General features: G+C 46.7%; 1 protein-coding gene, 1 long non-coding RNA gene and 1 other non-coding gene across 4 annotated transcripts; all 3 read right to left on the bottom strand.

Annotated features, from left to right (window-relative positions):
• Positions 1 to 11,871: 11,871 nt before the first annotated feature.
• On the bottom strand, positions 11,872 to 16,572 carry LOC113934037. The gene is made up of 3 exons (XR_003523579.1): positions 16,501 to 16,572; positions 16,236 to 16,308; positions 11,872 to 11,909 (listed from the first exon to the last, which is right to left on the bottom strand). It is a non-coding gene; the product is annotated as an uncharacterized LOC113934037 (long non-coding RNA).
• Positions 13,210 to 13,317, bottom strand: LOC113935187. The gene has a single exon (XR_003523940.2). It is a non-coding gene; the product is annotated as a U6 spliceosomal RNA (small nuclear RNA).
• Positions 16,573 to 20,143: 3,571 nt separating the features above from the next.
• On the bottom strand, positions 20,144 to 25,140 carry KLF4 (Kruppel like factor 4). Of its 2 annotated transcripts, XM_027616771.1 has the most exons (5): positions 24,487 to 25,035; positions 24,250 to 24,370; positions 22,583 to 23,576; positions 22,319 to 22,483; positions 20,144 to 21,240 (listed from the first exon to the last, which is right to left on the bottom strand). In XM_027616771.1, exons 1-5 carry the CDS (start codon positions 24,489 to 24,491, stop codon positions 21,065 to 21,067), a joined length of 1,461 nt encoding a protein of 486 aa, XP_027472572.1. In that variant the 5' UTR covers positions 24,492 to 25,035; the 3' UTR covers positions 20,144 to 21,064. The 2 variants fall into 2 exon arrangements, with proteins under 2 accessions (XP_027472572.1, XP_027472571.1); XM_027616770.1 differs by having other exon boundaries at positions 22,319 to 23,576; positions 24,487 to 25,140.
• Positions 25,141 to 26,259: the final 1,119 nt, after the last annotated feature.

Below are 26,259 nucleotides of genomic sequence, written 5' to 3'. Positions count from 1 at the left end.
AATAGAAGACACTGCATAAAAGCCCATAGGGTGTTTGACTTGAATAGGATTTGCATACTCCTGGAAAGTTAGGATTTTATAATGGAGTATTTGCTTGTAAACCTTTACTCCAGGACCTCATCTGTTTGCTTTATAGCACTCACGTTAGCTGGGAAAGGATTAACAAAACAGTCAGGGGTTTCTTGTCCCTTATTGGGTTTTTATTTTTAAATTTTTATTTGGAAATCATTTCCAACTTACAGAAAGTTGCAGGAAAAAAAAAAAACAGTACAAATCACCTCATTTACCCTTTACTCAGATTCACCTATTATTAAGATTTGACTCTATTTCAGAGTGAGTTACATGCATGACGGCTTTGTACCCCTAAGCACTTTAGCACATAATTACTAGGTTAAGGACACTCAACTCCATTCAACTTCAGTGATTGACTTCATATATTTACCCTGATATAGGACTTTTGTCTTCTGTACCGTCCATATTCCAAGTTGTGTCAGTCAATTTGTAAGAGGTTTTGACTATATGGAGTCCTTGGGATGCACACACAACTAGCAGCCATGGTGAGTATAATTTGGATTCCTTTCTGCTTTCAGGGTAAGGAATTGGAATTGGATAGAAGAAAAATGAATTTTTGGATGTGATCCTTCAAATTGCAGCAAAGACTATACTCAGCGCTGTTAGAGATCTAGACCAGTTCTTTCAAATGACCAGTGAGGGGAGGGGAAGACTAAGGCCTAAAGATCGGGGAGGAGGTCTTAGACCCTAAGGGCATGGAGCAAATGGGCAGAGGACCCAGAGCCAGAAATCATCAAATATCTAGGGCCTGAAAAGCTTCACTCCTAAGAAATCTTCTAAAAGATGGTCTTACCAGCATTAGTGACTGAACTTCAGCTTGCATTCCTTCTCCCAACACCCAAGAAATTTGACCCGGTTAATAATTACACTGATAAAAATAGGCGACACTTATGGCATGCTTACTATGAGGCAGACACGATGTTAAACACTTTATATGCATTATCCCATTAATTCTTAGTAACAATCTTACTGTTAACAGGCCCTATTATCCTCCCCATTTTACAGGTGATTCAACTGAGGCTTAGCCAGGTTAAGTAACCTAACCAAGTTCCCGGGAGCCCTTAGAAAGAAGGTACATCAGCACTTGATTCTAGGCTTCTGGTGTCGAGGTTCTTTAACCACAGTTCCAGGAGGAAGGCGGCAGTGAGCACCAAGGGCCTTTGGGGGTCCGGATTTTGGAGGAGTTGGAGAAGGTCAGGTAGGGCTTCTCAAATATGTTCCAGAATTCATATTCTTAACAGCCAGGTGTTTCCCATTGTCCCTCCACCTGCCCATTTGAAAAAGGATGAACATAAGGCTCAGAGTTGTTCAGGGAATTCTACAAGGTCCCATGGCTATTCTGACTGAGTGGAGATTTTACACCCCCCCACTCCCCCACCCCCGCTTAGAGAGGGAGAGGGAGGGGCAGAGGGAAACGGAGACAGAGAATCCTGAGCAGGCTCCACACCCCGATTGAGTGGAGAGTTGTCCTTGCCTGCCATGTTTAAAATTCTGCTACCCAAGCAGGCAGATGATACGTGAGCAAGCATAAAATGATATATTTAGGGATTTCAGAATGCACGGTGTTTTGTAAAGAAAGTCAGAACAGCTATGTTACCTGGACGAATTTGAAAAAGCCACCTGCTGATCTAAATTGTACTTCCTGGCAGTGCCTGGGTGGCTCAGTCTGTTAAACGTCCGCTTTTGGCTCAGGTCATGACCCCAGGGTCCTGGGATACAGCTCCGCATTGGGCTCCCTGCTCAGTAGGGAGTCTGCTTCTCCCTCTGCCCCTCCCCCTGCTCATGCTCTTGAACACATGTTCTCTCTCTTCTCAAATAAATCTTTTTTTAAAAAATGCTACTTCCTATATACTAGAACAGGACAGTGGTTACTACTGCTCCCAAGTCCTGAAGTTTTCAGATTATCTCACCTATAACAGATCAGCTCTTCATGTACTAGCTGCCACCATCAGCAATAGTCAGCAGCTGAGGCCAATATTAGGGAGAAATCGCTTTCTCGTGGTGGGCTTGGTTGGGGCACATTCGCAAGAGGGCTGAGTTCAATCAAAGTGAGAAACTGCTGAGACAACGGATTCTCCTATACTGGTGCCCTTAGTTATTCACCCACCCCTTCCAAATATTTATTAAGCATCTATTACATGCCAGGCACTGTTCTGGATGCTGATAAAGTAATGAGCCGAGGTAACAATACATAACTCTTCTTATGTTTGAGTTTATGAAATGCCAAACACAACTGCAAAAAAACAAATAGAAGAGTCGTAATGCCATTAATTTTTTCATCTTTTATCTCCTCTATTCATGACATTAATAACTGGAGGGTAGGGGAGTAGAACCTGAGCCTCAGTGACTGCAACGGACTGGTATAGGTCTGCCGGCAGAACAACAGAACATAGGCCACATCCCCCAGAAAGCTCATGCTATGGGTTACCAGGCAGCCGTGGGGTCCATATCTGTTTAGAATCCCCACCTAGTTCTGATACAGAGCAGAGATTGGAACCTCAGGCTTGCCCTGCCCCCTTAGCCTCAGTTCCCTGAGTTCTAGGAGAGATAATACCTCCTATCCAAGGACTTGTGAGAACTAAATGATAAGAGACCTTCAATTTATGGGGCGCCTGGGTGGCTCAGTTGGTTAAACAGCTGCTTTCAGTTCAGGTCATGATAATGGGGGCGCCTGGGTGGCTCAGTCATTAAGCATCCTGCCTTTGGCTCAGGTCATGATCCTGGGGTCCTGGGATCAAGCCCCGCATCGGGCTCCCTGCTCAGCAGGGAGTCTGCTTCTCCCTTTCCCTCTGTTGTTCCCTCTGTTTGTGCTCTCTCTCACTCTGTCAAAAATAAATAAAATCTTAAAAAAAAAAAAAAAAGGTGCTCAACATCACTCTTCATTGGAGAAATAAAATCAAAATCACAAGGAGATACCGCCTCACACCTGTTAGGGTGGTTATTACCAAAAACAAAACCAAACTCAACAAAACAAAAGATAACAAGTGTTGGCAAGGATGTGGAGAAATTGAAACCCTGTATACTGTTGATAGGAATGTAAAATGGTGCAGCCATTATGGAAACCAGTGTAGAGGTTCCACAAAAAATCTATATCCACCCTCCCATGTTCATTGCAGCATTATTCCCAATAGCCAAGATATGGAAACAACCCAATGTCTATCAACAGATGAATAGATAAAGAAAATGTGTTATATGCATAGAATGAGATATTATTCAGCCTTAAAGGAAAGAAGGAAATTCTAACAATTGTGACAATATGGATGAATTTGAAGGACATCATACCAAGTGAAATAAGCCAGTCACAAAAGGATGAATCCTGCATGATTCCACTTATATGAGGTATCTAAATTAGTCAAACATAGAAGCAGAAAATAGAGTGGTGGTTGCCAACAAGGGCTGGGAGAGGAGGAAATGGGGAGTTGTTGCTCAATGGGTATAAAGTTTTAGTTATGCAAAATGAATAAGTTCTAGAGATCTGCTCTATAGCATAGTGCCTAGAGTTAACATGAGATCTACACTGTTCACAAATTTTGAAGTACACAACACCGTACTGTTAACTATTCTTGTCACAAAAACAACATCATACACACACACACACACACACACACACACACACAAACACACAGGGGCACAAGGAAACTTTTGAAGGTGATGGATGTGTTTATTACCTTGACTGTGTTGATGGAATCATGGATGTATGCATATGTCCAACTCATCAAATTTTATACATTAAATATATGCAGTTTTTGGTGCACAATAATATCTCAATAAAACAGAATAAGAAACAACAACCAAAAAAACTTGTTTTGTCCCCAAAGAGCTTGAGACACCTGATGTATTTGTTTGCTAAATAAAATCAATCCTTTGGGGAGCAAGTGAGAGAAGTTGTTTCATTCAACTTCCAGCATAAAAACAGAGACCGGAAGTCATACTTCTCTTCCAAGAGAACTCTACGGAAAACCAAAACCAGGAGAGGATGGAGTTGCACTGGACATGGTTTAGAAACCTAATAACCCAAAGAGCTAGTATACACCGGGGCAACCTTTAATTCCTACTCCACACAGAGACCAGTTAGAGACAAGACTTTCCAAATGTGGAAAGCTGCTTTCAGTTCAGTCCAGCCCAGGGCTGGAAGAAGACATACGAAATTGCTTTGAATTGGATCCCTGAATTTGAATCTCCTCTGCTCTCAGAGCCTCAGCTTCTCTCTCCGAAAACGAGGCTAACAAAACTATGTGAGCACCTGCCTGGGGCAGGCCCTCAGCAACTGCCTCTCACCCTCACCCAAGCCTTCCATGGCCTGACCTCACAAGCCCCCATCAAGCGATTGCTGGGATTATCCCTGCTTGGCAGAGAGGTCACTTACTATATGCATCTCTCCTACCAGACTGAAACACGGGCTGACAGAAACCACGTAATATCCTTTCGTGTGTTGCCCAGCATAGAAATTGGCACACCGTAATTATTTAACAAATGCTTGGTAAATAGAATTTTTTTTTTTTAATGCCTGACACGAAGAAAAGCTTAAATTTTGAGCAACCTGGCACTTCCTAGTTTGGAGGTGCAGCCAGCTGCCCCCTTCTCAAGGATGACAAACCTTCTCATTTTTAGTTTGGCTTCTAAGTATGAGCATCACCTGATAGTAACTTATTTTTGCTTCCTGGGAGTCAGAGAGCCAAAGACACTGTCCCCAAGCACCAGGACAGCCTTTAAACAAAGGGCCCCATAATGAATAGTTTTGGTAAAGCAACAGCTTTCAACACACCTTGTCACAATATGGGAAGACTCTAATTTGCCTAGTGCTATGTATTAGTAAAGTTCATGTCCTATCGTTTCTATTTCCTTTTTTTTTTAAGATTTTATTTGTTTATTTGACAGAGAGAGACAGCAAGAGAGGGAACACAATGGGGGGAGTGGGAGAGGGAGAAGCAGATTCCCCACTGAGCAGGGAGCCCGATGCTGGGCTCGACCCCAGGACCCTGGGATCATGACCTGAGCCGAGGGCAGATGCTTAACAACTGAGCCACCCAGGTGCCCCTCTATTTCTTTTTAAAGTAGGCTACACACTCAATGTGGGGCTTGAACTCACAACCCTAAGATCAAGAGTCACATGCTCTACCGACTGAGCCAGCCAGGCACCCCATATCCAGTCATTTCTAAAGAGCCTCTAAGAATGCTTGCTCAGATGGCCAGTGAGCAGCCCCACATCATAGTCCAGGAGAGCAGCGCAGAAATGTGGCAGGACCAAGAGGCAGCTCTGTGTTGTGGAAATGAGCGCTGCGTCAGTCCCTCCACCTCCATGGGGTCCGTCTGGAAAATGAACTGTGCTACAGATGAAATGATACAACAGACACAATAGTGCAATGTGACTGCCAAGACCCCGGTAAAGATTGGACACTGTGTTTTTGTTTTTGTTCCCGTTTGGAAAATGGGACACAATAGGTTTCAGAACAGGCTTGAGAGAGGCAATACCAGGCTTTGAACTCTGGAAAGATCCATCCCTCTTCCTATATGCAAGGCACCAAACTCTAGAAAGCAGGTGGGAAAGGCAGGTCACAGGGCATGACATTTGACAAAGTGGAGGACAGGGAAGACTCCTGAAGGGAAGATTTTCCAGGTACAGAACTCTGGAAAGAAGGGAGCTCAGTTCAATGCAATGAACGCTCATGGGGCACCTGCTTGATGCTTGAGACAAATAATCATAAATCAGTATTTGCTGAATACCTATTATACACATCATACACACATAGCTGTTCAACCTCACAATGGTCTATTCCAGAATGTGTTGTTGCCTCAGTTGTTGAAGCTGAGGTAACTGAGCCTCAGGGAGGTTGCAGGATAAAGATAGCCAGGGGCTGGCAGAGCCACCCTTGACAGCCAGGTCCTCTGACTGTACATTCTATTACTCCATGGTCAGGAGTGTGCATTCTTATTTCTCACACTACACATTTCCGGAAAGGATATGAGGCGCCTCTGGAAGGGGGTTTCCAGGGGCGATGAAGTAGAGGGACCCCAGCAGTTAAAGTCTCCTGCAGCCCAAGCTGGCTGGGTCAGAGAGGTAAATGGCATACTGCCTGACTGGGGGCGGGGAGCTTGCACGGGGCACCTACTATGTGCTATGTGTTGTAAGAGAAGAGAATCTGGGTGTGTTGGCTGCCTGTGTATACGGGGACAAGAGTTTTGCGCTGTACCTAGCATGGGCTACGGGGACAGGTGTTCTGGCACGTGCTGGCTGCCAGCTAGAAGTGAGGTTTGCCCTGAGCATGCACCATGTGCCAGGAGTTCTGCCTGTCTTATCTCACAGCAACTCTGTTGAGCTGGGTATGATGATTCCTATTTTGCAATGAGGACATTAGGTTCAAAGAGGGGACGCTGGGCACAGTTATAAGGAAGTTAGTGGCACAGGAAGGCTGGATCCCAGCTGGGCGCTCAGGTTCCTTCTCCACTTCAGAGAAGAAACCGTCCCTCCCTCTCCTTGCCCAAACCCACCATAGAAGAGCCAACTTCAGTGAGACCCCCCCATCCAAGGCCTAGCCAGCTGCTACTGATGATGAGTGATGATAATATGCCGGCCATTTACTGAGTACTTACTATATACCCAGGTACTTGAGTGCATGGTCTCAAATTTAATTTTTTGTCAGGTTATTTATTCACATTAGCTAAAGGGAGGTAGCACTCCAGAGTTCCCGCGAGCAGGAAGCCAGTAAGTGACAAAGCCAGAACAATGATCCACTTGGACTTGACTTTAACTTTCTTAACACTGGGTCAGCCTCCGCAGAGGCAGAGGGGCGCGGGTCTCCCACGCAGAGGCGCGGCGCCGGGAGCGGCTGCCGGGAGCCGTCCTGCGCCCGGCCGTCCGGCGGGGGGCACTGCAGACCGCGCTCGCCTCTGCGCCCGCCTCCAGCTCCAGGCGCCCCGGGGCCGCGGCGCCCGTGCGTGCGGTTCGGGCCCCCAGCCCACCCCCGCCAGCCCCGAACCCCGAGCGCGGTCAGCGCCGCATGTGGGTGTTCCCGCGCCCCGCCCAGCGTGCGCTCGCGCTCCCACCTCCACTTGGGCAGGGGAAGGCTCCAGGGACAGGGTCTTCCGGGGTGGACGTGGCGCTCCCGGCACTGGGCCCTGCGCGGCATCTGGGGATTTAGACGCCTCTGGCTCCCACCGGGCGGAGGAGGGGGAAGCCGGCCAAAGAGCCGGGACGCCGGGAGGATTCCCCCGAGCGTTTGAATGTCTGTCCGCTGCTTCTCCACCCCACCCCGCCCATGCTGTCACCTCCTCTCCTTCTTTGCTGTGGAGTCCACACCCCAAGCAGTCGGCTCATGGAATTCTGACTTTGAACCGAAACGCAGTCTGGAGTGTTTGGGTTGGGCCACAGCCAGCAGGAGCTCTGGGCCTCACTAAAAATCACTGGGAGCTGGCATCGCCGTCCCTGGGGAAGGGGACCCCCCCCCCCCCCGGGACCAACCAAGGTGAGGTCACACTTTCTGAAGTTACTCCCAGGCGAGTTGGGAGGCATCATCCACTGGCCTTGACCCTTCCCCGCGGTCACCTGGGACCCTGGCATTTAAGGTGGGCAGTTTAACGAGGTGATAAAGAAGTGAAAATGGCCTAGTAGCCTCTTGAATTTGAAGGCCGACTGAGGCTTTCTTTAGAAAGGGAATTTTATGCATAGGTCACTCCCATGGAACTCTGTTACCAGTAATAACCCCTGAATGTTAATTGGTCATAATTACCTTGTTAATAGTCTGGTAGACCCCTCCAAGTTCTAAGAGGACAAAGGGAAAGAAAGTTTCTGAGATTTACAACTGGGAGGGAAACATCATATTACTTTCTGCATTAGGTTATACATTAGCATACTTATTCAAGTGAATTTTCCGCTTTCAACTTTTAAATATCTTTCCAATTCCCAACTAGTCTCTGGAAATTTAAAAAGGGGCGGCAGGAGGATTGGTGATGTGTATGCCACAGATGGAGATGGAAAAGCTGCCTAGAACATGTTGACATTAAAAAAAAGTTAATATCCCCCCACACTTTAAAACTACGATTATTAGGAACAGGGTATAATGGCAAAAGTTACTTGTAGAACATCTGTTCCTTCCAATGGGAGGATTTCTTTCCTGCCAGGAATTTGTGAATTTTATATAGGAGCTTGGTTCTGTTTGGGGAAGGGAGAAGGAAGCTGGCCAACACAGCCCCCTCCTCAGCATGGAATGCAAGGATGCTTTGCTTCTGACTTTGAGATGGTTTGTGGGGCTGCTGATGGGACAAGACTCGCCTTTCAGAAGGACAGGGTTGAGAACGCAAAATCTCAAACTGCCACGCATGGTTTAAACCAGTAGGACAGTACAAAGGAAGGTCAAGGCCACAGGACTTGAAGACAAGATTCCCATTCACAGGAGGCCTAATCCTTTTTAGAGGAGAAAGGAGAGCTTATAATTGGGATAACACGTAACCAACTGGTATCTGTTCATTCCAAGTGTTCCTTTCATTTTCACATTGGCCAGATAGGCGGCTATCCATTCATCTCAAAAACTGAGTCAGTCCCTTCATCTGCAGTCAATTGTCCTTTGCTTTTGCCAAATTGAGCCTGGTGACTGGAAGGCTTACCTTTCTAAAACCACCAGCGGGGTGCTCAGAAAAGCCATCTAGGTGAATAGGATACTAAATGGATTAGCAGTTGAAACATTAATGAGTCTCCTTTGACTCAAAGCAAGTTTATCTAAGGAGATTTCCAATGGCCTCCTGCAATTGAAAGAACCTTCCACTATGGGGGAGATCAACTTTCTACACTTTGAAGAAGACCATTTTAACTTCTTGATCTTTAAGTGGAATGATTTTGTTTTTTTTTTTACTCAGAGGATTTAAATTGAAACAACAACAACAACAAAAAGCCTAATCCATTTAAGTGTCAAGAACCTATATTGTTCTGGGGTGCCTGGCTAGCTCAGTTGGTAGAACGTGTACTCCTGATTTCAGGGTCATGAGTTCAAGCTCCACATTGGGTGCGGAGCCTACTTAAAAAGAAAAGAGAATCTAAATTGTTCCTCTTTGACAGTGAGAGGAAAAAACCACCAACATTAAGGGTTTGGTACTCTTATTCGAGTCAACAAATACTTATTGAGTACCTGCAACATGCCAGGCATTTTACTAGAAATTGTCCTACCCCTCATTCTAGAGGGCTAGGCAATAAATGGATGCAGCGTGTATCTCAAGTAATGATAAGTGCCGTGAGGAGAGATCGAGTATGTGAATGAGATAAAGAATAACAGGGGCAGGGTGGCATGGCTTTCTTATGGTCTGGGAAGGCTGCCCCAAGGAATTGATGTTTGAGTGGTCCTTCTAGAGTTTTCTCAATGGGAATATACCCCAAAACACACCAATGTGAATCTATTTTACCAAGTTGGATCCCACTATATAGTGTTTCCCATCTCATTAGCTTCAGAACATTCTTCTTTGTGTGTAGAATAATATATGCCTCAAGAACATGGGACTCAGTAGAATCAGGTTTAAATCCCAGCCTCACTGCTCAATGGTTTTGTGATTCTGGACTCTCTTTGCCTTAGCTTCCTCAGCCTAGGAATGAGAGGAATAATACTGCCTATCTCACAGGGTTATTGTGAGAACTCAATGAAAAAAATGTATGTAAAATATTGAGTATAGGAACAGCATGCAGTAAACCTCAATAAATGTTAGCTCTTACTTATTATTGTTTACCAGATAATTTTAATGGAGCATGGTAGTCCAGTCTAGGACTTACTTAACCATTGCCCTACTGTTGGACACTTAGGAATTGAATACAAACCAAAGTCAGATGATATGAAAGAACAAAAGGAGAAACATAAAACAGCAACAAAACAAAACTCGAATGTAGAAAATGTGCCAATTCAACACATTTTCTAGGAGAGACTCATTTCCCTTCTGACATCCCTGATGCTGAATCACATCCACCCATTAAAAATCTGTCCATTTGAGGGATGGGGTAACTGGGTGATGGACATTAAGGAGGGCATGTGATGTAATGAGCATTGGGTATTATATAAGACTGATGAATCACAGGCCTATACCTCCAAAACCAATAATACATTATATGGTAATTAATTGAATTTAAAATTTTAAAATGTTTTTAAAAAATCTGTCCATTTGCCACCTATGCCTAGGTTAGGGGACCCCTGGGTCTTGTCTATTAATTTATGGTCAATTTATGGCCTCATGTGCAGGCTGAGGATGAGGACCTGGAGAAGTCAGGCCAGAATGAGGTCGTGCAGTGACAGAACTGTGGGGTACTTAGACCTCAGCAGTCTGCCTCCTGCAAAGAAGCCGGCAGGTGACACATTCTTTGGAACTTCTTCTTCCCAGCTGTCCCTTGTTTGTTCCTTGACTACTAGCTACCTTCCAGACTTGTGCCCCTGTGTTCTGAAGAGTCTTCCCTGCCTCTGAGATCTGAAATGGCCCTCTGAGTCATTTGTTCATGCCCTGTGGCACATACTCAGATCTATTTTAGGTTGCGATCCCGTTTAGGGGAAAAGGGATTATCTTTAGATATTGGGAGCATCAGGAGAATGTTGGCAGAGCAGTGTGGAAGATGCCGAAGAGGGAGTGTCTCCCGTGGGAGGAGACTGAGAACGTGGGCTCAAAGCACATCAGGCAACAGGCCCCTCCTCTCGGCTAACCTCACCGTCTGCCTGTGTTCTCCGAGTGTGTGCTCTCCAGCAACAAACTTTCTTAGGTTTACCTCCAAGTGGCCAGATTATCAAGAGGGCTGCGAGTCTTTATTCTAACTGATTACATGTATAAAGTGCTTTGGAATCGGTGAATGAAATATTGGAGAGGAAAAGCAATGGCTTATTTACTCTTGATGATTTTATAGAGGCTGTGGGGGTGCTGTGATGCAGAAACAGTTTGTCCTTTCTTGAGTCATTCTCTAAACTGGATCATAGAGGAATGTGGTGTATTTTTAATAGAATGACAGATAAGATTACTTGTTTCTATTAGCAAGAGGGATGGGTTAGGTCAGTCTTGTCCATGTAGCTTCCTGTGCACCAAACATATCCCCTGTTTAGATTAAAAAATAAGCATATTCCAAGGAGGTGAGGAGCAGATAATCCTCCAAATGAAATTAGCTTTACTTTATCTGGGAGGCAGTTGTGATGTGGCAGAAAGAGCCTGGGGATAGGAGCCAGTAGACCTGGGTTCTGATCACGGGGGAGGGTGTGACCTTCGGTAAGTCATTTGACTTCTCTGGGTCTCAGTCTTCTCTACTACAAAATGGGTACGAAAACAAATTCTTAAACATCTAGCAAAATTCCAGACATATCATTGGTGCTCAGTGAATGTGAATACTTTTTATCAACCTCCAGCTCATTCAACCAGCAATTCCAAGTCCAGGTGCCAAGCATATTCATCCTGACGCACAAGAAATGTTTTCCTGTGGTCAATGATGATAAAGGAGCAAGAAACTGAAGAGTTAAAAAGAAAACAAACAAACCATGCATCCTTAACCCACAACCTAAGAAATCATCCCCCCTCACACAGTTTCTATTCTAGGTTTTATGTTGCCAATCTGGGAATATTGTCAAAGCAAATATTAGTTAAAAGTTGTTTACCAAGGGACAGGTAATTAAATAGTGTGTACAGCGGAGAATATTGTTATCACAAACCTAAAATAATTTTTCTCTAACCTTTATTTATAAAAGAAGACGTTGGACAGACGTGTTCAAATGTGTCCCGAGGCGGCCAGGGGATTTTTTTTCTTGTCATTTCCTTTTGTAGACCCAGAGTCTGATTGGACCACGGTAGCGCTTTCTTCTTTGGTTGGTTGTTTTTAAACAAAGTGCCCGTGCATTCTGATTAAGGAAATAAATGAAATATGTGTGTACCTATACCTATGAGTTATTTGTCAGTTCCTAAATAGATTACTCGATCAGTATTGCCAGAGCCCAAGTAGACTCCACCATTCATAGAGAAAATCAATCTATCACACTCCCTTAATTAGTGCAAACATTCAGCCAAGCAGTTTTATCAATTTTTTAACATATAGTATCGATTGTGTATCAGGACAAGAAAATGAAAATAAAGGACTCTAAACCTGGAAGAGGTCATGCATTTCCAAATGCAAATTGAGATCCAAACATTAAACAATAGGGATATTCTAATCCTTTTACAAAGGCACAAATTGCAAATCAGACTCCCATGCCAGAGTGGCTTTGCCTAACAAAGTCTTTAATGCAAAGAATCCCTTAGGCAAAGACTCCTCTGTTTCTACAAGCTTTGGCACCAAAAGAGCCTTAGATGGCAGTTATGCTCCCTACCTATAAAGTTAATTGTGCCTAAAACAAAATCAGCCTGTCCCCCTGGTCTAGATATACAATCGCCAAAACCATAGAAAGGTGTCTTGGTTTGCAGATTGTTTCATTTTGCCTGAATCATTAATTCCAACAGAAGTTCAAAATGTTTTGTTGAATAAGACTGAAACCTTCATGCTAAACCTGAATAACACGTTTTAACATGCTTTAACATGCACCTGATAAACAAGTTGGATGTATCTAAAATAATAAGCAATCAAGAAAATTGTAGGGAAAAAAAGGGTATATGTCATTATAGTTAATTTGGTTGAGTCTGTCAGAGAACTATCCGATCACTTTCTAAGAGAGGTAAACAATTTTTACTGGCTAGGATGCTGATTTTGACTTAAGTTACATTTTATACCCTCTATGGGGCAAGGATACCAGGAAAAAAATATCTGCAGACTTTCATATTTATATATTCTTATTCATCTTTGGTTCCCCTGCCCTTTGCAGCAGTGGCTGGTCAAGTAGGTCTTTGAGCAGATTATATATGTTTGAACAGAACTGCAGGGGAAGAGAAAGAAGCAGAACAAAACCAGAAATATATATTAACACTTTTATGGAATGGCTCCTATGTTCTCCATAGAAGGGAACCGTGGTAAGTATTGTAGTACCTGACTTAAGGGCTGATAGCACAACACTAATAGAAGTACTATAGAGAACAATGAAATACTTTTTTTGGACATCAGCTCACAATGTGACACTGAATTTAGAATTTTTTTATTCCCTCTGTTTTTTTTCTTCCTTCCTTCTTTCCTTCCTTCCTTCCTTCCTTCCTCTCTTTTTTCTTTTTTTTTTTTATTATATGAAACACTTCATAAATTTGCATGTCATCCTCACATGGGGGGGGCAAGCTAATCTTCTTGTCTTGTTCCAGTTTTAATGTATGGGCTGCCAAAGCAAGCACCAGAACTTTCCTTTAAAGACATCCTTTTTGCATGGTGTTTTTTAAAATTCTTTATGCCCCTCTAATCTTCCCTTCGGTTCTCAGGATACAGCCGTCAGCTGCTGGCCTGTTAACGGAGACTGAGGTAGTGGTTGTTGTTCTGATCTGAACTTGATGTGACCTTGGGCAAGCTAGTCTTTTAGATGGGCCTCCATTTTCTCCTGGAGTTAAATGATCTTTTTTTTTTTAAAGGATTTTTTTTTTAAGATTTTCTTTATTTATTTGACAGAGAGAGACACAGCGAGAGAGGGAACACAAGCAGGGGGAGCTGGAGAGGGAGAAGCAGGCTTCCTACAGAGCAGAGAGCCTGATGCAGGGCTGGATCCCAGGACCCTGGGATCATGACCGGAGCCGAAGGCAGACGCTTAAGGACTGAGCCACCCAGGCGCCCCTGGAGTTAAAAGATCTTGAAGACACTTTCCTGCTCAGAAAGTCTATGAGATTTTATTTATTTATGTATGTATGTATTTATTTATTTCAATGTCTATGTAATTTTATAGCTTTACAGCTTGCAGTCTGTTCCCCATTCCTGTGTGAGGCAGAGAGGAGGCATTTGTCAACTTCATGCACTGTTTTCTAGATTCAGTTTACTTAGACATGTTCAGAAGTCAGAAAACTGCTGTCATGCAAGCAGCAAGGAGAGTTTCAAGCTTGAAGAGTGGCAAACCAGGTGGGTGGTGGTTTCACAGCCACAGATGGATGACCCTTCCTTATTCAGGTAGACTGGCTCACCTAGGAACCTACAGTGTAAAGTGCCTTTGTTAAGCTTTTATTTTTTTTTTTATTTTTTAAAGATTTTATTTATTAATTTGCCAGAGAGAGAGAGAGCACAAGCAGGGGGAGCGGCAGGCCGAGGGAGAAACAGACTCCCTGCTGAGCAAGGAGCCCGATGCGGGGCTCCATCCCAGGACCCTGGGATCATGACCTGAGCCAAAGGCAGACGCTTAACTGACTGAGCCACCCAGGCATCCCTTTGTTAAGCTTTTAAAGTGTGATTTAAAAAAAAAAACCTTCATGTCATAGGCATACAGGACACTTAAATTTTACCCTTGAAAGGACGCACAATAGACCTCCAAAGATGAGGCTAAAACATTGCCTTTTTGGGGACTTTTTCCAAATTCTGGCTTCCTGAAGGCCATGCCCAGTGGTCCCCTGTTTCCTGTGGGTCACCTGACACCCATCTGCCTCCCCCAAACCACAACAAACCCCCTAAATGAACAAAATTCTTTCCAGAATCAATGCAGAAATTCACCTGGCAAGAAAGAGTCCTCTGAAAAGAGATGCCAGGATTGGGGGCTAACTATTCAATAACTGATTAATTTTTTTCAATTAAATCCAGTAACTTTGGGTATTTAAGGGCAAATAAGGAAAGTTTCCAGTGCCCTCCAGGAACTCGTATCTATTGGAGGAGCCAGACCCATGAAACCTTGTACTACGTGAGGATAAGAGTTTAATGAAAGATCTAGATCAACTGAAATGAAGGAGACTTTTAATAAAAGCTGGGCTTTGAGGGACGCCCGGGTGGCTCAGTCGGTTGGGCGTCTGCCTTTCGGCTCAGGTCATGATCCCAGTACCCTGGGATCAAGTCCTGCATCAGGCTCCCTGCTCCGTGGGAAGCCTGCTTCTCCCTCTGCCTGCAGCTCCCCCTGCTTGTACTCTCTCTCACTCTCTCTTGCCCACACTCTCTCTCTCTAACAAATAAAAAAAAAAAAATCTTTAAAAAAAAAAAAAACTGGGTTTTGAAGGATATATAGGAGCTCTCAGGGGACTATAGTTTTTTCCAGAAGCAGCAGAGACCCACATCTGCAAGCAAAGGCTCAGAGGCTGAAATAGGCATGGTGCTTTGGGGGTCAATTAAGGAGTGATTGGATATTTAAGGAGAGAATACTGGACACTAGGTAGGGGCCATAGTTGGAAGGTTGACCATGTTAAATCTTTATCCCCTAGGAACTGGGGACCATGGGAGGTTAAGGAGTAAGGGACAGAGTGGCCAGATCTGTTTGACCAGGAGAGCTGTGTGCTAGGCCAGAGCTGGGGATCAAAACAGGAACTTTTTCTTCTACCTTGAACTCCAAGGATAGATTGTGCTCCTGGTATAGTGACCGGCTTAAGAAACATCTGTGGGGGGCGCCTGGGTGGCTCAGTTGGTTAAGCGACTGCCTTCGACTCAGGTCATGATCCCAGGGTCCTGGGATCGAGTCCCATATCAGGCTCCCTGCTCAGCAGGGAGTCTGCTTCTCCCTCTGACCCTCTTCCCTCTCATGCTCTCTATCTCTCATTCTCTCTCTCTCAAATAAATAAATAAAATCTTTAAAAAAAAAATAAAAAAAAATAAAAAGAAACATCTGTGGGAAACTCAGGCTTCCCTGTTAGTCTGCCTCGAAATAGCACATTGGTTGGGAGGCAGAAAGTCTGGGCCTTTTTGACTCTTTAGAGGGTTTATTGGAAGAACCTGGATATTGGCAAATCCTTCTAAATTGGGGAATATCCATTTTGCTTGTAACTTACCTGCCCAGCAGGCTGAAGACGGGAGTATTAGGAGAAAAATGCCTTGAGTATGTCGGCAAGAATGAGAAACAAAAACCAAACACTAACTCGTAAAGGGAACCTCAGTTTCCCCTTTCATCCCTACCTTCGTCGTGAGTATCTGCTGGAGGTAAAGGAGAGTGTACAGGCTTCAGAGGTCTCACCAGGGTGTGCAGAAGGGGTTACTATACACAGCAAAGTGACCTGATCAGACAGGAGACATGCTTCCTGAAACAGTCCCTTCCATCTGTCCTGTCTAGGGGACTCTGCTTGTGGCTGACACCGATTCACTTACCTCCTAGCTTTCAGCGAGTGTATCTAGAGTTCCTTCAGTATCTCTGTAAATTACTTACCAATTTTAGCTTTTAAGTGGGTATGCAGATATAGCATCTGAGTGTCGCAGTGGTTTGGCCACCATTCAGTAACCTGTTGATCCAATGCCAGTGAGTACAGATTCAAATATCATAGGTGACATGGGTTTTAGAACCCCACTCAACCCCCCTGGGCTGGACAGGTTTGACTGTTGGCCCTCATTGACTTTAGATCATTGCCAAACCTCCACCTGAGGCTCCATCCATATATCGGTTAGTCTATCTATCTACCTACCTACCTACCTACCTATGTCTCCATAAAGAGCTATTTCTCTTGTCTTTTGTTCTGTTTAGATGATATCATGTACGATGGACCTGAAAAGAAACATAAAAGGATGACAAATGGTCCTCACGCTTTAGGGTATCATTATAAAAATTGTGCGGTATCAGTGAAAAAAGCTCTGCTAGGTATAATCAGATGTCAAAGGGATCCTGGAAATGTGAAGTTACTTTTTGTTGTTGTGAGGTTGTATTTATTTCCTCCTTTTCCTTTAAGAACAAGTGGAGGACATTTGGGAGGGCAGGTTGCAACATGCTGAGTTGTCTGGGGTGCCGGAGAAGACCGAAGCGATTCGAAGAAGTATTGCATCAATGGTATCGTGGAAAACAATTAAAAAGGTGGACTCCCAGTGTACGTGATTCCAGATAAGCGGTTTGATTGATGCTCCTACCCTAGGTGCTCTCCTCCTGCCCGGCTAAGCTAACTGGCTCTGGGATCCTCCTAGATATTAACCCGAAAGAGTTTCTGTGTTTATGCTAACATGGCAGCAGTTGGTTTCCTCTAGGTTTTGACTGCAACCAGGGCATTGACGCTCTAGGTACCTTCATCAGGATTTAAGAATATTAGTTTTTCAGGAGATGGTAAGAAATTTACTCAAGATTTACTTTTTTGTTCTAAGGTAAAGGCTTCTGAAGGGTGTTTGTTTCCAACTTCCGTTTTAGTTTCACTTAATATGAAAAAAAAGAGGCTTTATTTTCATACAGCATTCTGATTTAACAGTAGTTCCTTTGCATTTTCACAGGTAGAACATTCCATGATATATTCCACAGCATTCATTAGGTAGAGAGCTCTTGGTAGTTTTATATGAAATATTGTTGAATGACTCTGCACGTGAACAGTGAATGATAGTTTCATAAACAAACTTTAGGAAGCATATTCAGTTTAGCCCTATAAAAACATGTCACTATGGGTGTCTGGGTGGCTCAGTCAGTTAAGTGTCTGCCTTCAGCTCAGGTCATGATCCCACAGTCTTGGAATTGAGTACTTCATCCTGGCTCCCTGCTCAGTGGGGAGTCTGCTTCTCCCTCTGCCTGCCGTTCCCCCTGCTTGTACTCTCTGACAAATAAAATCTTAAAAAAAAAAACAAAAAACATTATACACTAGCCTTAAAAAAAAAAACAAAAAACATTATACACTAGCCTCTAGAAGGTGCTAAGAAAATATGAAGAAATAGAACACATAGAAACTAGAATATGGACTACAAATTCACTTAGGTATGGGTGGTGGTGTGTTGAATGGGGCTTCAGAAGCCAGAACATACAATAGAACAGGTAGCTGACATACGCTGTTAAATTTAGATACTCCCATATATCAAAATACAACAGGTACCATCACTCACTGATTGTTTTAAAAGTTTCCCTGTGGACTTGCTTCCAAGGCAAAAGGACTGCCTCACCTGGGCTTTCTTATATGTAAAGCAATTATATGTAAAAATTGTTAATCTCCAAATATGAAATAACATTGCATGTTTCTAAAAACTGGAACAGTTTTGGAATGGAAAAAAATTATTCCCTCAACCATCGTACTTGAGATGGTGAAGGTTCCTGTTTTAACAAACTGAAACAATTAATTGTAGGAAGTTAAGCAGACTTTCAGGTAGAAAGAGTATTTTGCTGGAAAGGGAATTTTGCTGGACAAGAAGAGATAGACTGAAAAAGTCTGTTGATGTGTAGGAAACACTATTGTTCATCTTGTGTGTTTGCGCACAAGTTAAAATCTAGGACATATAAAATTAAATGTCGTAAGAAAATGTAGTAAGAAGGCATCTCAATTGTTAGGTGCTATTTATCATACAGTATAAACGGCTCTGTAATGTGGTAATGACAGGACAGCTCGGCACTCAGAACTGATAGGTACGAGAGTAAATAGTGTTAGCTATTTGTGCATGTTGATAGTTTTGTCCTGTACCATTTTCAGAAAATCTTCCTTATTCATTGTGAATACTGAAGCTTGCTTTTTCAGGCTAGAAAAGGTTAATGCAAGTGATGTTTCCCTATGACATCAGAAAAATTTTAATTAATACGTTCTGGTATTCAGGGATGTTTCTCCTATTTGAGGTAATAGGCACTTGGCAAACATGAAGATGGTATCAGCCATTCAGTAAACACTTTTCATACACAACCGTGTGCCAGAAGTCTCTGTTTAAGAGAAAAGTGGATTACAAGAGCAACAACCACAAGGTAACACAAAAATGCATTCCAGTGTAGGCTTTTTAAATGGCTTTAATTGCTCTTTTAAAAAATCAAGCCTAAATATTTGCACCTGCATTCTTAAAAAGTTTTCCCATGTTAAATACTTATTTGGAAACTAGAAAATTTAAATGGAGAAAACCAGTATTAATATTTTGGCATTTCCTTCCAGTCCTTCCTCCTCAAAGCTTCTGGTGCTTCCCTCTCTCCTTCAATGCACACACACCAACTTATACAATTGGAATTATGTTTATACTCCTAGATCCTGCTTTTTCCACTTAACATACCATGAGCATTTTTCCATGTCATTAAATATGCCTTGAATATGTTCTTGGCCACATAAAATTCCATCCTATTGATGCACCTGTTTTCTTTTAAGCTAAGACACATGCCATGTTTTCGTCATGCTGGACTCTTAAAAGCCAAGGAAAATACTTTGTGTTGATCCACCATGAGGCTCTTATGAATTTGTTTTCTATTTATAAGATGCACCCACACTTCTGGATACTCCATATAATGGATAGTTAATAAGCAGCCTAAAGATGTCAGCTTGACAATGTTGGTCACCCACATCACCATTACAAATGTATCAAGTGCCAACAAGGGTCACAAATGCTTTTTCCATTTTGTAACCCCCACAAACAAAATTCAAACTCTTGTGTACTGACCTCAAAAAAGGATCAGTGCAGTTTTAAAGCTGAGTAACTTAAGAAATATGCGACCAGCTTACAAAAACACCACTTAAAAGATGTACTTAAATTTACTTTACACTTATTAAAAGTTTTGTGACTGAGTGGTTTCTAACATGTTTCAGTCTGCTTAATCTAGAGGACAGATGAAGTTTTAAAATTCTGCCAGAAAATTTGGTTCTAACCTCGAGGACTACAGCACATATCTGTTAACACACAGGAAGCATAAATGAATACTTTAATCCTCAGGAGGGCACTGTGGAACTACATTCTTAGGGTTCTCTGCTGTGGGAAGGTTCTTTTGTTCCTCAAACTGTTCTGAGTGCAAGGCCCAGCCCCTGAGAAAGATTTTTAGATTTTCATTTAATTTTAAAGAGAAACCATAAGGATCTTTTAAAATATGAAACTGGAATGTTGTATATTTTATACTTTCCTATAAAAAACTGAGCATACTGAAGAATGAGCAGTTTCTAACTGGAAATTCATATTCAGGTAAGGAAATTGCTTTCATGAGCAAACAACCAGGTGACATTTGCTTCTATGATCTCCAATATTCAGCTTTCAGTGTCACAACTCTTATAGTACTCACTGTAAAACTAGCCTTAAAAATGTCTTTTAATCTCTTGTTGAGATAAAAGTTTGGCCTTTCAGTGTGCTTTTCATGTGCCTTGTGGTTTAAACTGCAATTTCTATGACATGCTTTTCCAGGGGAGAAATAGAACAAAAGCAATGTTCAGATAAAATATTATAGGTTTATTTAAAACTTAATTCTCACCTTGAGTATGCAAAATACAAACTCCACAAAATGTTCATTTTTTACTTTGTAGTTTACAAATATACAAAATAGAAGTTTGCTTAAATTTATATTACATATTTATTAAGGCAAGGAACTATATAGAAAAAAACATTTGTTCTGCTTAAGGCATACTTGGGAATAAACCATTGTACAAATTATTGCACATCTGAAACCACAGTGCATAACAGACTGTCTGCATAAAAATGTTAAAATAAACCAGGCGTATTTACCTGACTTAGGTCATAAATGTAGATCGGAAGACAAAAATAGATTTTCCTTGTCAAAGTATGCAGCAGTTTGAGAACTTTGGCTTCCTCATTTGGTACCTTTAGAACCAAGACTCACCAAGCACCATCGTTTAGGTTATTAAAAACACATTTTCTGTACCTGAATTTCTTCCTCTTCTTCTAATATCGTAATAATGGCTTTTAGAAGGCAAAGAGAATACAAGGTGATCTTTATGCTTATTGCATCGAAACACAATTCAAGGGAATTCTGGTCTTCCCTCCCCCCAACTCATGGATCTAATTTATACCCTGATATCCACACCTTCCAGTCACCCCCTTGGTGTTTTGTAAGTCCAAGAATATTCAAGTTGGCTTTAGCATTGGAATGATAGAAGATCCAGTCACAGACCCCATCGGTTCTTTGATTTGTCTTCTGGTTTGTGTCTCCTGATTATCCATTCACAAGTTGGCTTGTTGGGAACTTGACCATGATTGTAGTGCTTTCCAGCTGGGTTCCTTCCCCCCAACCCCCGCCCGGGGCGGGGCGGGGTGGGGGAAGACTGTGAAAGGTCAAAAAAAAAATACTGAATTCTCCTCTGGCAGTGTGGGTCATATCCACTGTTTGGGGATTTAGAAGTGCCTCTTCATGTGTAAGGCGAGGTGGTCCGACCTGGAGAAGGCCCGGTCGCACTTCTGGCACTGGAAGGGGCGGTGCCCGGTGTGTTTGCGATAGTGCCTCGTCAGTTCGTCGGAGCGGGCAAATTTCCACCCACAGCCGTCCCAGTCACAGTGGTAGGGTTTCTCACCTGGGGGAGGAAAAGAAACCGAGGTGAAGCCATTGCTACCTAACGCAGAACTGGCCAAACCAGAGGCCGAATATCAAACCAATTCCCCAAGCACCCTACTCCGAAAAGAGCCAGCCATGTTTTTAGACCACTTCAAGGCCATCTTCAATTTCAGATCATAAATAGGAATATTAAAAGTATTTCTTGCCCTTTTTTTGGGGGGGGGAACAGACCTACACTTCCTACACTTATATATCGCTAACATTTTCATTCTTTTGACCCGAAGTACCATGGTGATGGAAGTGCATTTAGAACGGTCTCTCCCGTCCAAACCAAGTGATCACATCCTATATCCCACTACAACTGGGTCGAAAAAGCCATAAGCGGCTACTTTTTCTGCATCAACATTTCTATTTTAATGAATTCTACACCTAAATGACCTTATGTACCTATACTTATGGGACATGAAAAATTCTCTCCAAGTGACCATCTTAAAGCACAATCATAACCATTCAATTCTTGAAATTCAAACAGAACCTACTTATGAAGGCTAGAACTAAAAATAAAAAAGGGAGTGTGCATCTGGGAACAACCAGTGAAAATTGCCTAAAAATTAAAAAACTGATAACAAGACCTAACATACTTTTGCACTGCAACGTGTAATTTAAGATTTTATTTTTAAGTAATCTCTACACCCAACTTGGGGCCGGAACCCACAACCTCGGGAACCCACAAACTCGTGATAGAGTTGCACCCTCCACTGAGCCAGCCAGGCGCCCCCGAAGTGTAATTTCTTGATTACGAGGGCAATGTTTTGCTCAAACGAGGAGAGGCCCACAAGCGGCCTGGACTCTCCCTGCCTTTCAAAAGCCTAACAGAACTGCACATTCAAGCACTTGATACCATCCATCAAGCAAAAGGCTCTCAGGCAAAAAAGGAGGCGCCAGTTTGGTTTGCTGTTCTCTCCTGTGATCCAAGAGATGGAGGAGATAGACTGTGCCCCACATCCCAAGGGAGGCCCTGAGAAGTGCCCACAGTTAGCCAATGGGCTGCACACCAACCCCCTCCCCCCCACTCTCCCGCGCAGCTTCTGCTCTACCTGTGTGGGTTCGAAGGTGCGCCTTGAGATGAGAGCTCTTCGTGTAGGTTTTGCCGCAGCCTGCATAATCGCAAGTATGAGTGGCTGTCCTTTTCCGGGGCCACGACCTTCTCCCCCTCTTTGGTTTCGGCTCCTCTGGCATGCAGGAACCGGGAGGCATGAGCTCTAGGGGTGAAGAAGGTGGGGTCAGCATCGGTCCCTGCGCCCTGGAGAGCCCGCACACGCAGGGCTCCCCAGCCCGAGCTATGAATCCCCAGGACTGACCTTGGTAATGGAGCGGTGGGACCTGTGGCTGCATCTGGTCCGGCAAATAGGGTGGGTAGTTGGGCCCCGGGTGGGGATGAAAGCCCGGGGGGAGCGGTAGGGCAGGGTGACAGTCCCTGCTGCTCAGCAGTTCCTCAGCACCCAGGGTCGGGGTAGTCCTGCTGGGGAGCTGCCGCCCCAGGGGGAAGTCGTGCGCTGGCGGCCGGTGGCCATTGCTGAGAGGGGGTCCACTGCCCAAGTGGGCCTCTAGGGGCCGACCAACGGTGCACGACGAGACCGCCTCCTGCTTGATCTTGGGGCACATGCGCGGTGGCCCGCCGCTGTAGGGCGCCACCACGACCGGGTGGCTGCCATCCGGGCTGCCTTTGCTAACACTGATGACCGACGGGCTGCCGTATTCGCTGCCAGGGGCACTCAGCGACGCCTTCAACACAAACTTGCCCATCAGCCCGCCACCTGGCGGCTGCGGCTGCTGCGGCGGAATGTACACTGGGTCCAATTCGGGCCGAAGCAGCTCAGCCACGAAGCCGCCCGACGGGCTCACGTCGTTGATGTCCGCCAGGTTGAAGGGAGCTGTGGGAGGGGGCACGGACTCCCGGCCATAGAGGAGGCCGCCGCCGCCAGTGCTGCCCGGCGCCACGCCCGGGTCCCCTCCGGGCCGGATCGGATAGCTGAAGCTGCAGGTGGAGGGCGCGCTGGCAGGACCGCTGCTCGATGGGGAGGACGAGGATGAGGCTGACGCCGACGAGGACACGGTGGCGGCTACGGACTCCGGATGGGACAGGGAATTGGAGAGGATAAAGTCCAGGTCCAGGAGATCGTTGAACTCCTCCGTCTCCCTCCGGGGTAGGAGAGCAGGATTGTTGCCGCCACAAGCCGCGCCGACTCCGCCAGTTTCCAGGTCGGTGGCCACGGTCGCGGCCGCCAGGTCATAGGGGCGGCCGGGAAGCACCGGGGGAAGTCGCTTCATGTGGGAGAGCTCCTCCCGCCAGCGCTGCGGGAACAGGACGGGAGAGAGACCGTCGGTGCCGGTCCCCTGCTGCCAACACTACATACTGGCGGGCCGGCCGCGCCTATACTGCCCAGGCACCGGGACTGGGCAGACAAAGCGCCGGGGGACTCCGGGTGCCAGCGCTACAATCTCGGCCCACCCCCGGGCCCGAGGAGAGGCGGTGCGTCGGTTTGGAGGATGTTATGTTCTGTCTGCCCGATGGCGTGTGAGCCAAGGGCCACGGCTCGACAGCCCGGGGCCTTCCCCAGCCAGATCCCGGGGACGCTCCTGCCACCCCTGGAATTGGGACACGAGGATCTCCCTATGCGCCCTCGCCGCGGGTACGCCTACGCGCCAAGCTCACTCGGGCCCAGCCCGTGTGCAGGGACACATCCACCTCCCGCCCGGTGGCCACCGCGCCAGCCCTGCCGCCTGCGAGCTAGGAGACGTGTGCCGACCGGGTGTGCGCCCCCGGCGGCTCCGCAGTGTCCGGACCACACGCATGTACAACTAAGCCAAGGGCGCGGAAGCCATCCTAGGAAGACTGCGGGGCCAAGTGCGGTGGCCACTCCTTCCCCTCGCCGGGTGGTTTTGGGTTGACCCCTGGGCTCCGTTCGTCCTCACCCCACCCACAGAAGCCCACTGGACGTTGCCGACCTTTCGCGACAATACTCACGTTATTCGGGGCACCTGCTGGACGCAGTGTCTTCTCCCTTCCCGCCGGGCCGGACGCGAACGTGGAGAAGGACGGGAGCAGTGCGTCGCTGACAGCCATGTCAGACTCGCCAGGTGGCTGCCTGCGGGCCGGGCGGGGCACAGAGGCAGAAGTCAGGGGGCCACTCTCGACCGCCGCTCGGGCGCGTCCCACCGGCCTCCGGCCTTCACCCCTCCCTGCGCCCCGCGCCGCACCTACCTCATTAATGTGGGGGCCCAGAAGGTCCTCGGGAGTCCGAAGCAGTGGGGTTACCCAAACCCCAAAGTCAACGAAGAGGAAAAAAAGAAAAACTTAACGAACCAAAACCAAAAACCCCAAATTGCCCGAGATCCTTCTTTGGACTAAATATAAACGGGAGATGCCTTTTTAAAAAGTTCCTTTGTATACAAAAGTTCTTAGAAAAGTTGTAAACTCGTAAAAACAGACAATCAGCAAGGCGAGTAAGTAGGTCCGGTGGCCGAGCTGCGCGCTCTTCGACTCAGCAGCGTCCTCCACCACTGTCGCGGTCGCCGCGGCTGTCGCCGTGGGCGCTGGGGCTGTAGCCGGGTTGGCGGGCGGGCGGCGCCGCCAGGTGAGACTGGCCGCGGTGGCGCGGATCTGCGGACTGGGCGGCGGCGCGGGGCGCGGAGTCCGGGGGGCTGCGCGGGGCGCGCGCGGCCATGGGCGCTGGCCGCGGGCGGGTAGGTGGGTGGGGGGCCTGAGGGGCGGGGAGGGGCACTTGGCGGCTCCCGGTGCCGCCGCCGCCGCCCGCCACCGCCTCTGCTCCCCGCGCGCCCGCAGCCGCGCTCGCTCTCTCGGGCCGGGGAACTGCCGGCGGCCGCCGCGCACTCCTTACTTAACTTCTCGGCTCCCCCCCTACCCCCGCCTCCTACCCGCTGTACGCCGCGGCCCGCCGCCAGGCCCCGCCCCTCCCTTTCTTCTCCCCTCCCTCCTGGGGCCCCCCCGCGCGTTGCCATGGCAGCTAAATAAACAAACTCGGCGCACGTGGGGGCGGGGGAGGGAGGGGCGGGGGGGAGGGAAGGAGGGGCGCGGGCGGGGCCCGGCCGAGCCGTGACGCCAGCCCGGCAGCTGGCGGGCAGGAGCCGCGCTGACGCCGGCGGCGGCGGCGTCGGCGGCGGCCGGCGGCCGGGGCGCGGGGTACTGGGCGCAAGTGCGGTCGCCATGCGACCGGGGCAGCCTGCGTCGCGGTGGTCAGCTCCGTGGGTTCGAAGCCCGTGGCGGAGGAGTCTGGTAGGGGCTGAGGGGTCGGTTCCGCTCCCCCACCCCCGCTCCCGTCCGCGCCGTCTGCGCGCCAGAGAAAAGCGCGATTATCCGCGTGACTCATCCAGCCTTCCGTCCCTCTCCGGCGCACGCAGCAGCCCGGCGCTGGTCTCGGAGCGCCAGTGCGTGCGCTTGGCCTGGCCTCGCGGGGTTCTTCGTGGGTTCTCCGGCTGGGTGGGGTGGGGTGGGGTGGGGTGGGGTGGGGGTGGGAGGCAGGGAGAGGTGGGTGCCCGGCTCTGTGGCGGGACTGGGAGCCCGAGAAGGCCTGAAAGGGCGGAAAGATGTTGGGGCGGGAAGCGGAGTTACGGTTTTTATATTTCGGGGAGCCAGGAAGGGAGTGAGAGAGCTCAAGACTGACTTTGTGGGGGTGGAGGAGGGCAGAGGGGCCGTGAGGCGCAGACACCTTTCAACCAGGGAATCTCGAGCACTTTAAAAGCCGCGCACCCTCCTTTCCACTTTACGGATGGGCAAACTGAGTCATAAAAAGGTGAAATGGCGAGGTAAAGGTCAGACGGGGAGCTAGCTCCCTTGGCTCAGGTTCCGAGCGGTCAAGCCCACCGAGAGGCACTTAGCTGGAAAGTGGCCACATACCAGGAAGTGGAGCGGTGCGGTGGGACCCCGGTTCCCGAAAAAGGCACAACGAGCTCGGCGGCAGTCGTTCCTGCCCACCGGGAAGAGAAGAGGAAACGGCAATCGTTATTTCAGTCTTAT

The sequence above is a fragment of the Zalophus californianus genome, chromosome 13 (genome assembly GCF_009762305.2).
Source record: "Zalophus californianus isolate mZalCal1 chromosome 13, mZalCal1.pri.v2, whole genome shotgun sequence".
NCBI classification, from domain to species: Eukaryota; Metazoa; Chordata; class Mammalia; order Carnivora; family Otariidae; genus Zalophus; species Zalophus californianus.
This window is presented reverse-complemented; position numbering and strand designations above follow the sequence as displayed.

Bases quoted from the DNA above. Each gene is read 5' to 3' on its own strand.
- KLF4 (XM_027616770.1), bottom strand. The intron at 23,577-24,249 runs GTGAGTATTGTC...CTGTTCCCGCAG, and splicing joins CAGCAGGTGCCCCGAATAAC to CGCTGGCGGGAGGAGCTCTC. The intron at 21,241-22,318 runs GTAGAGCAGAAG...TTCCTCCCCCAG, and splicing joins GCACCTTCGAACCCACACAG to GTGAGAAACCCTACCACTGT.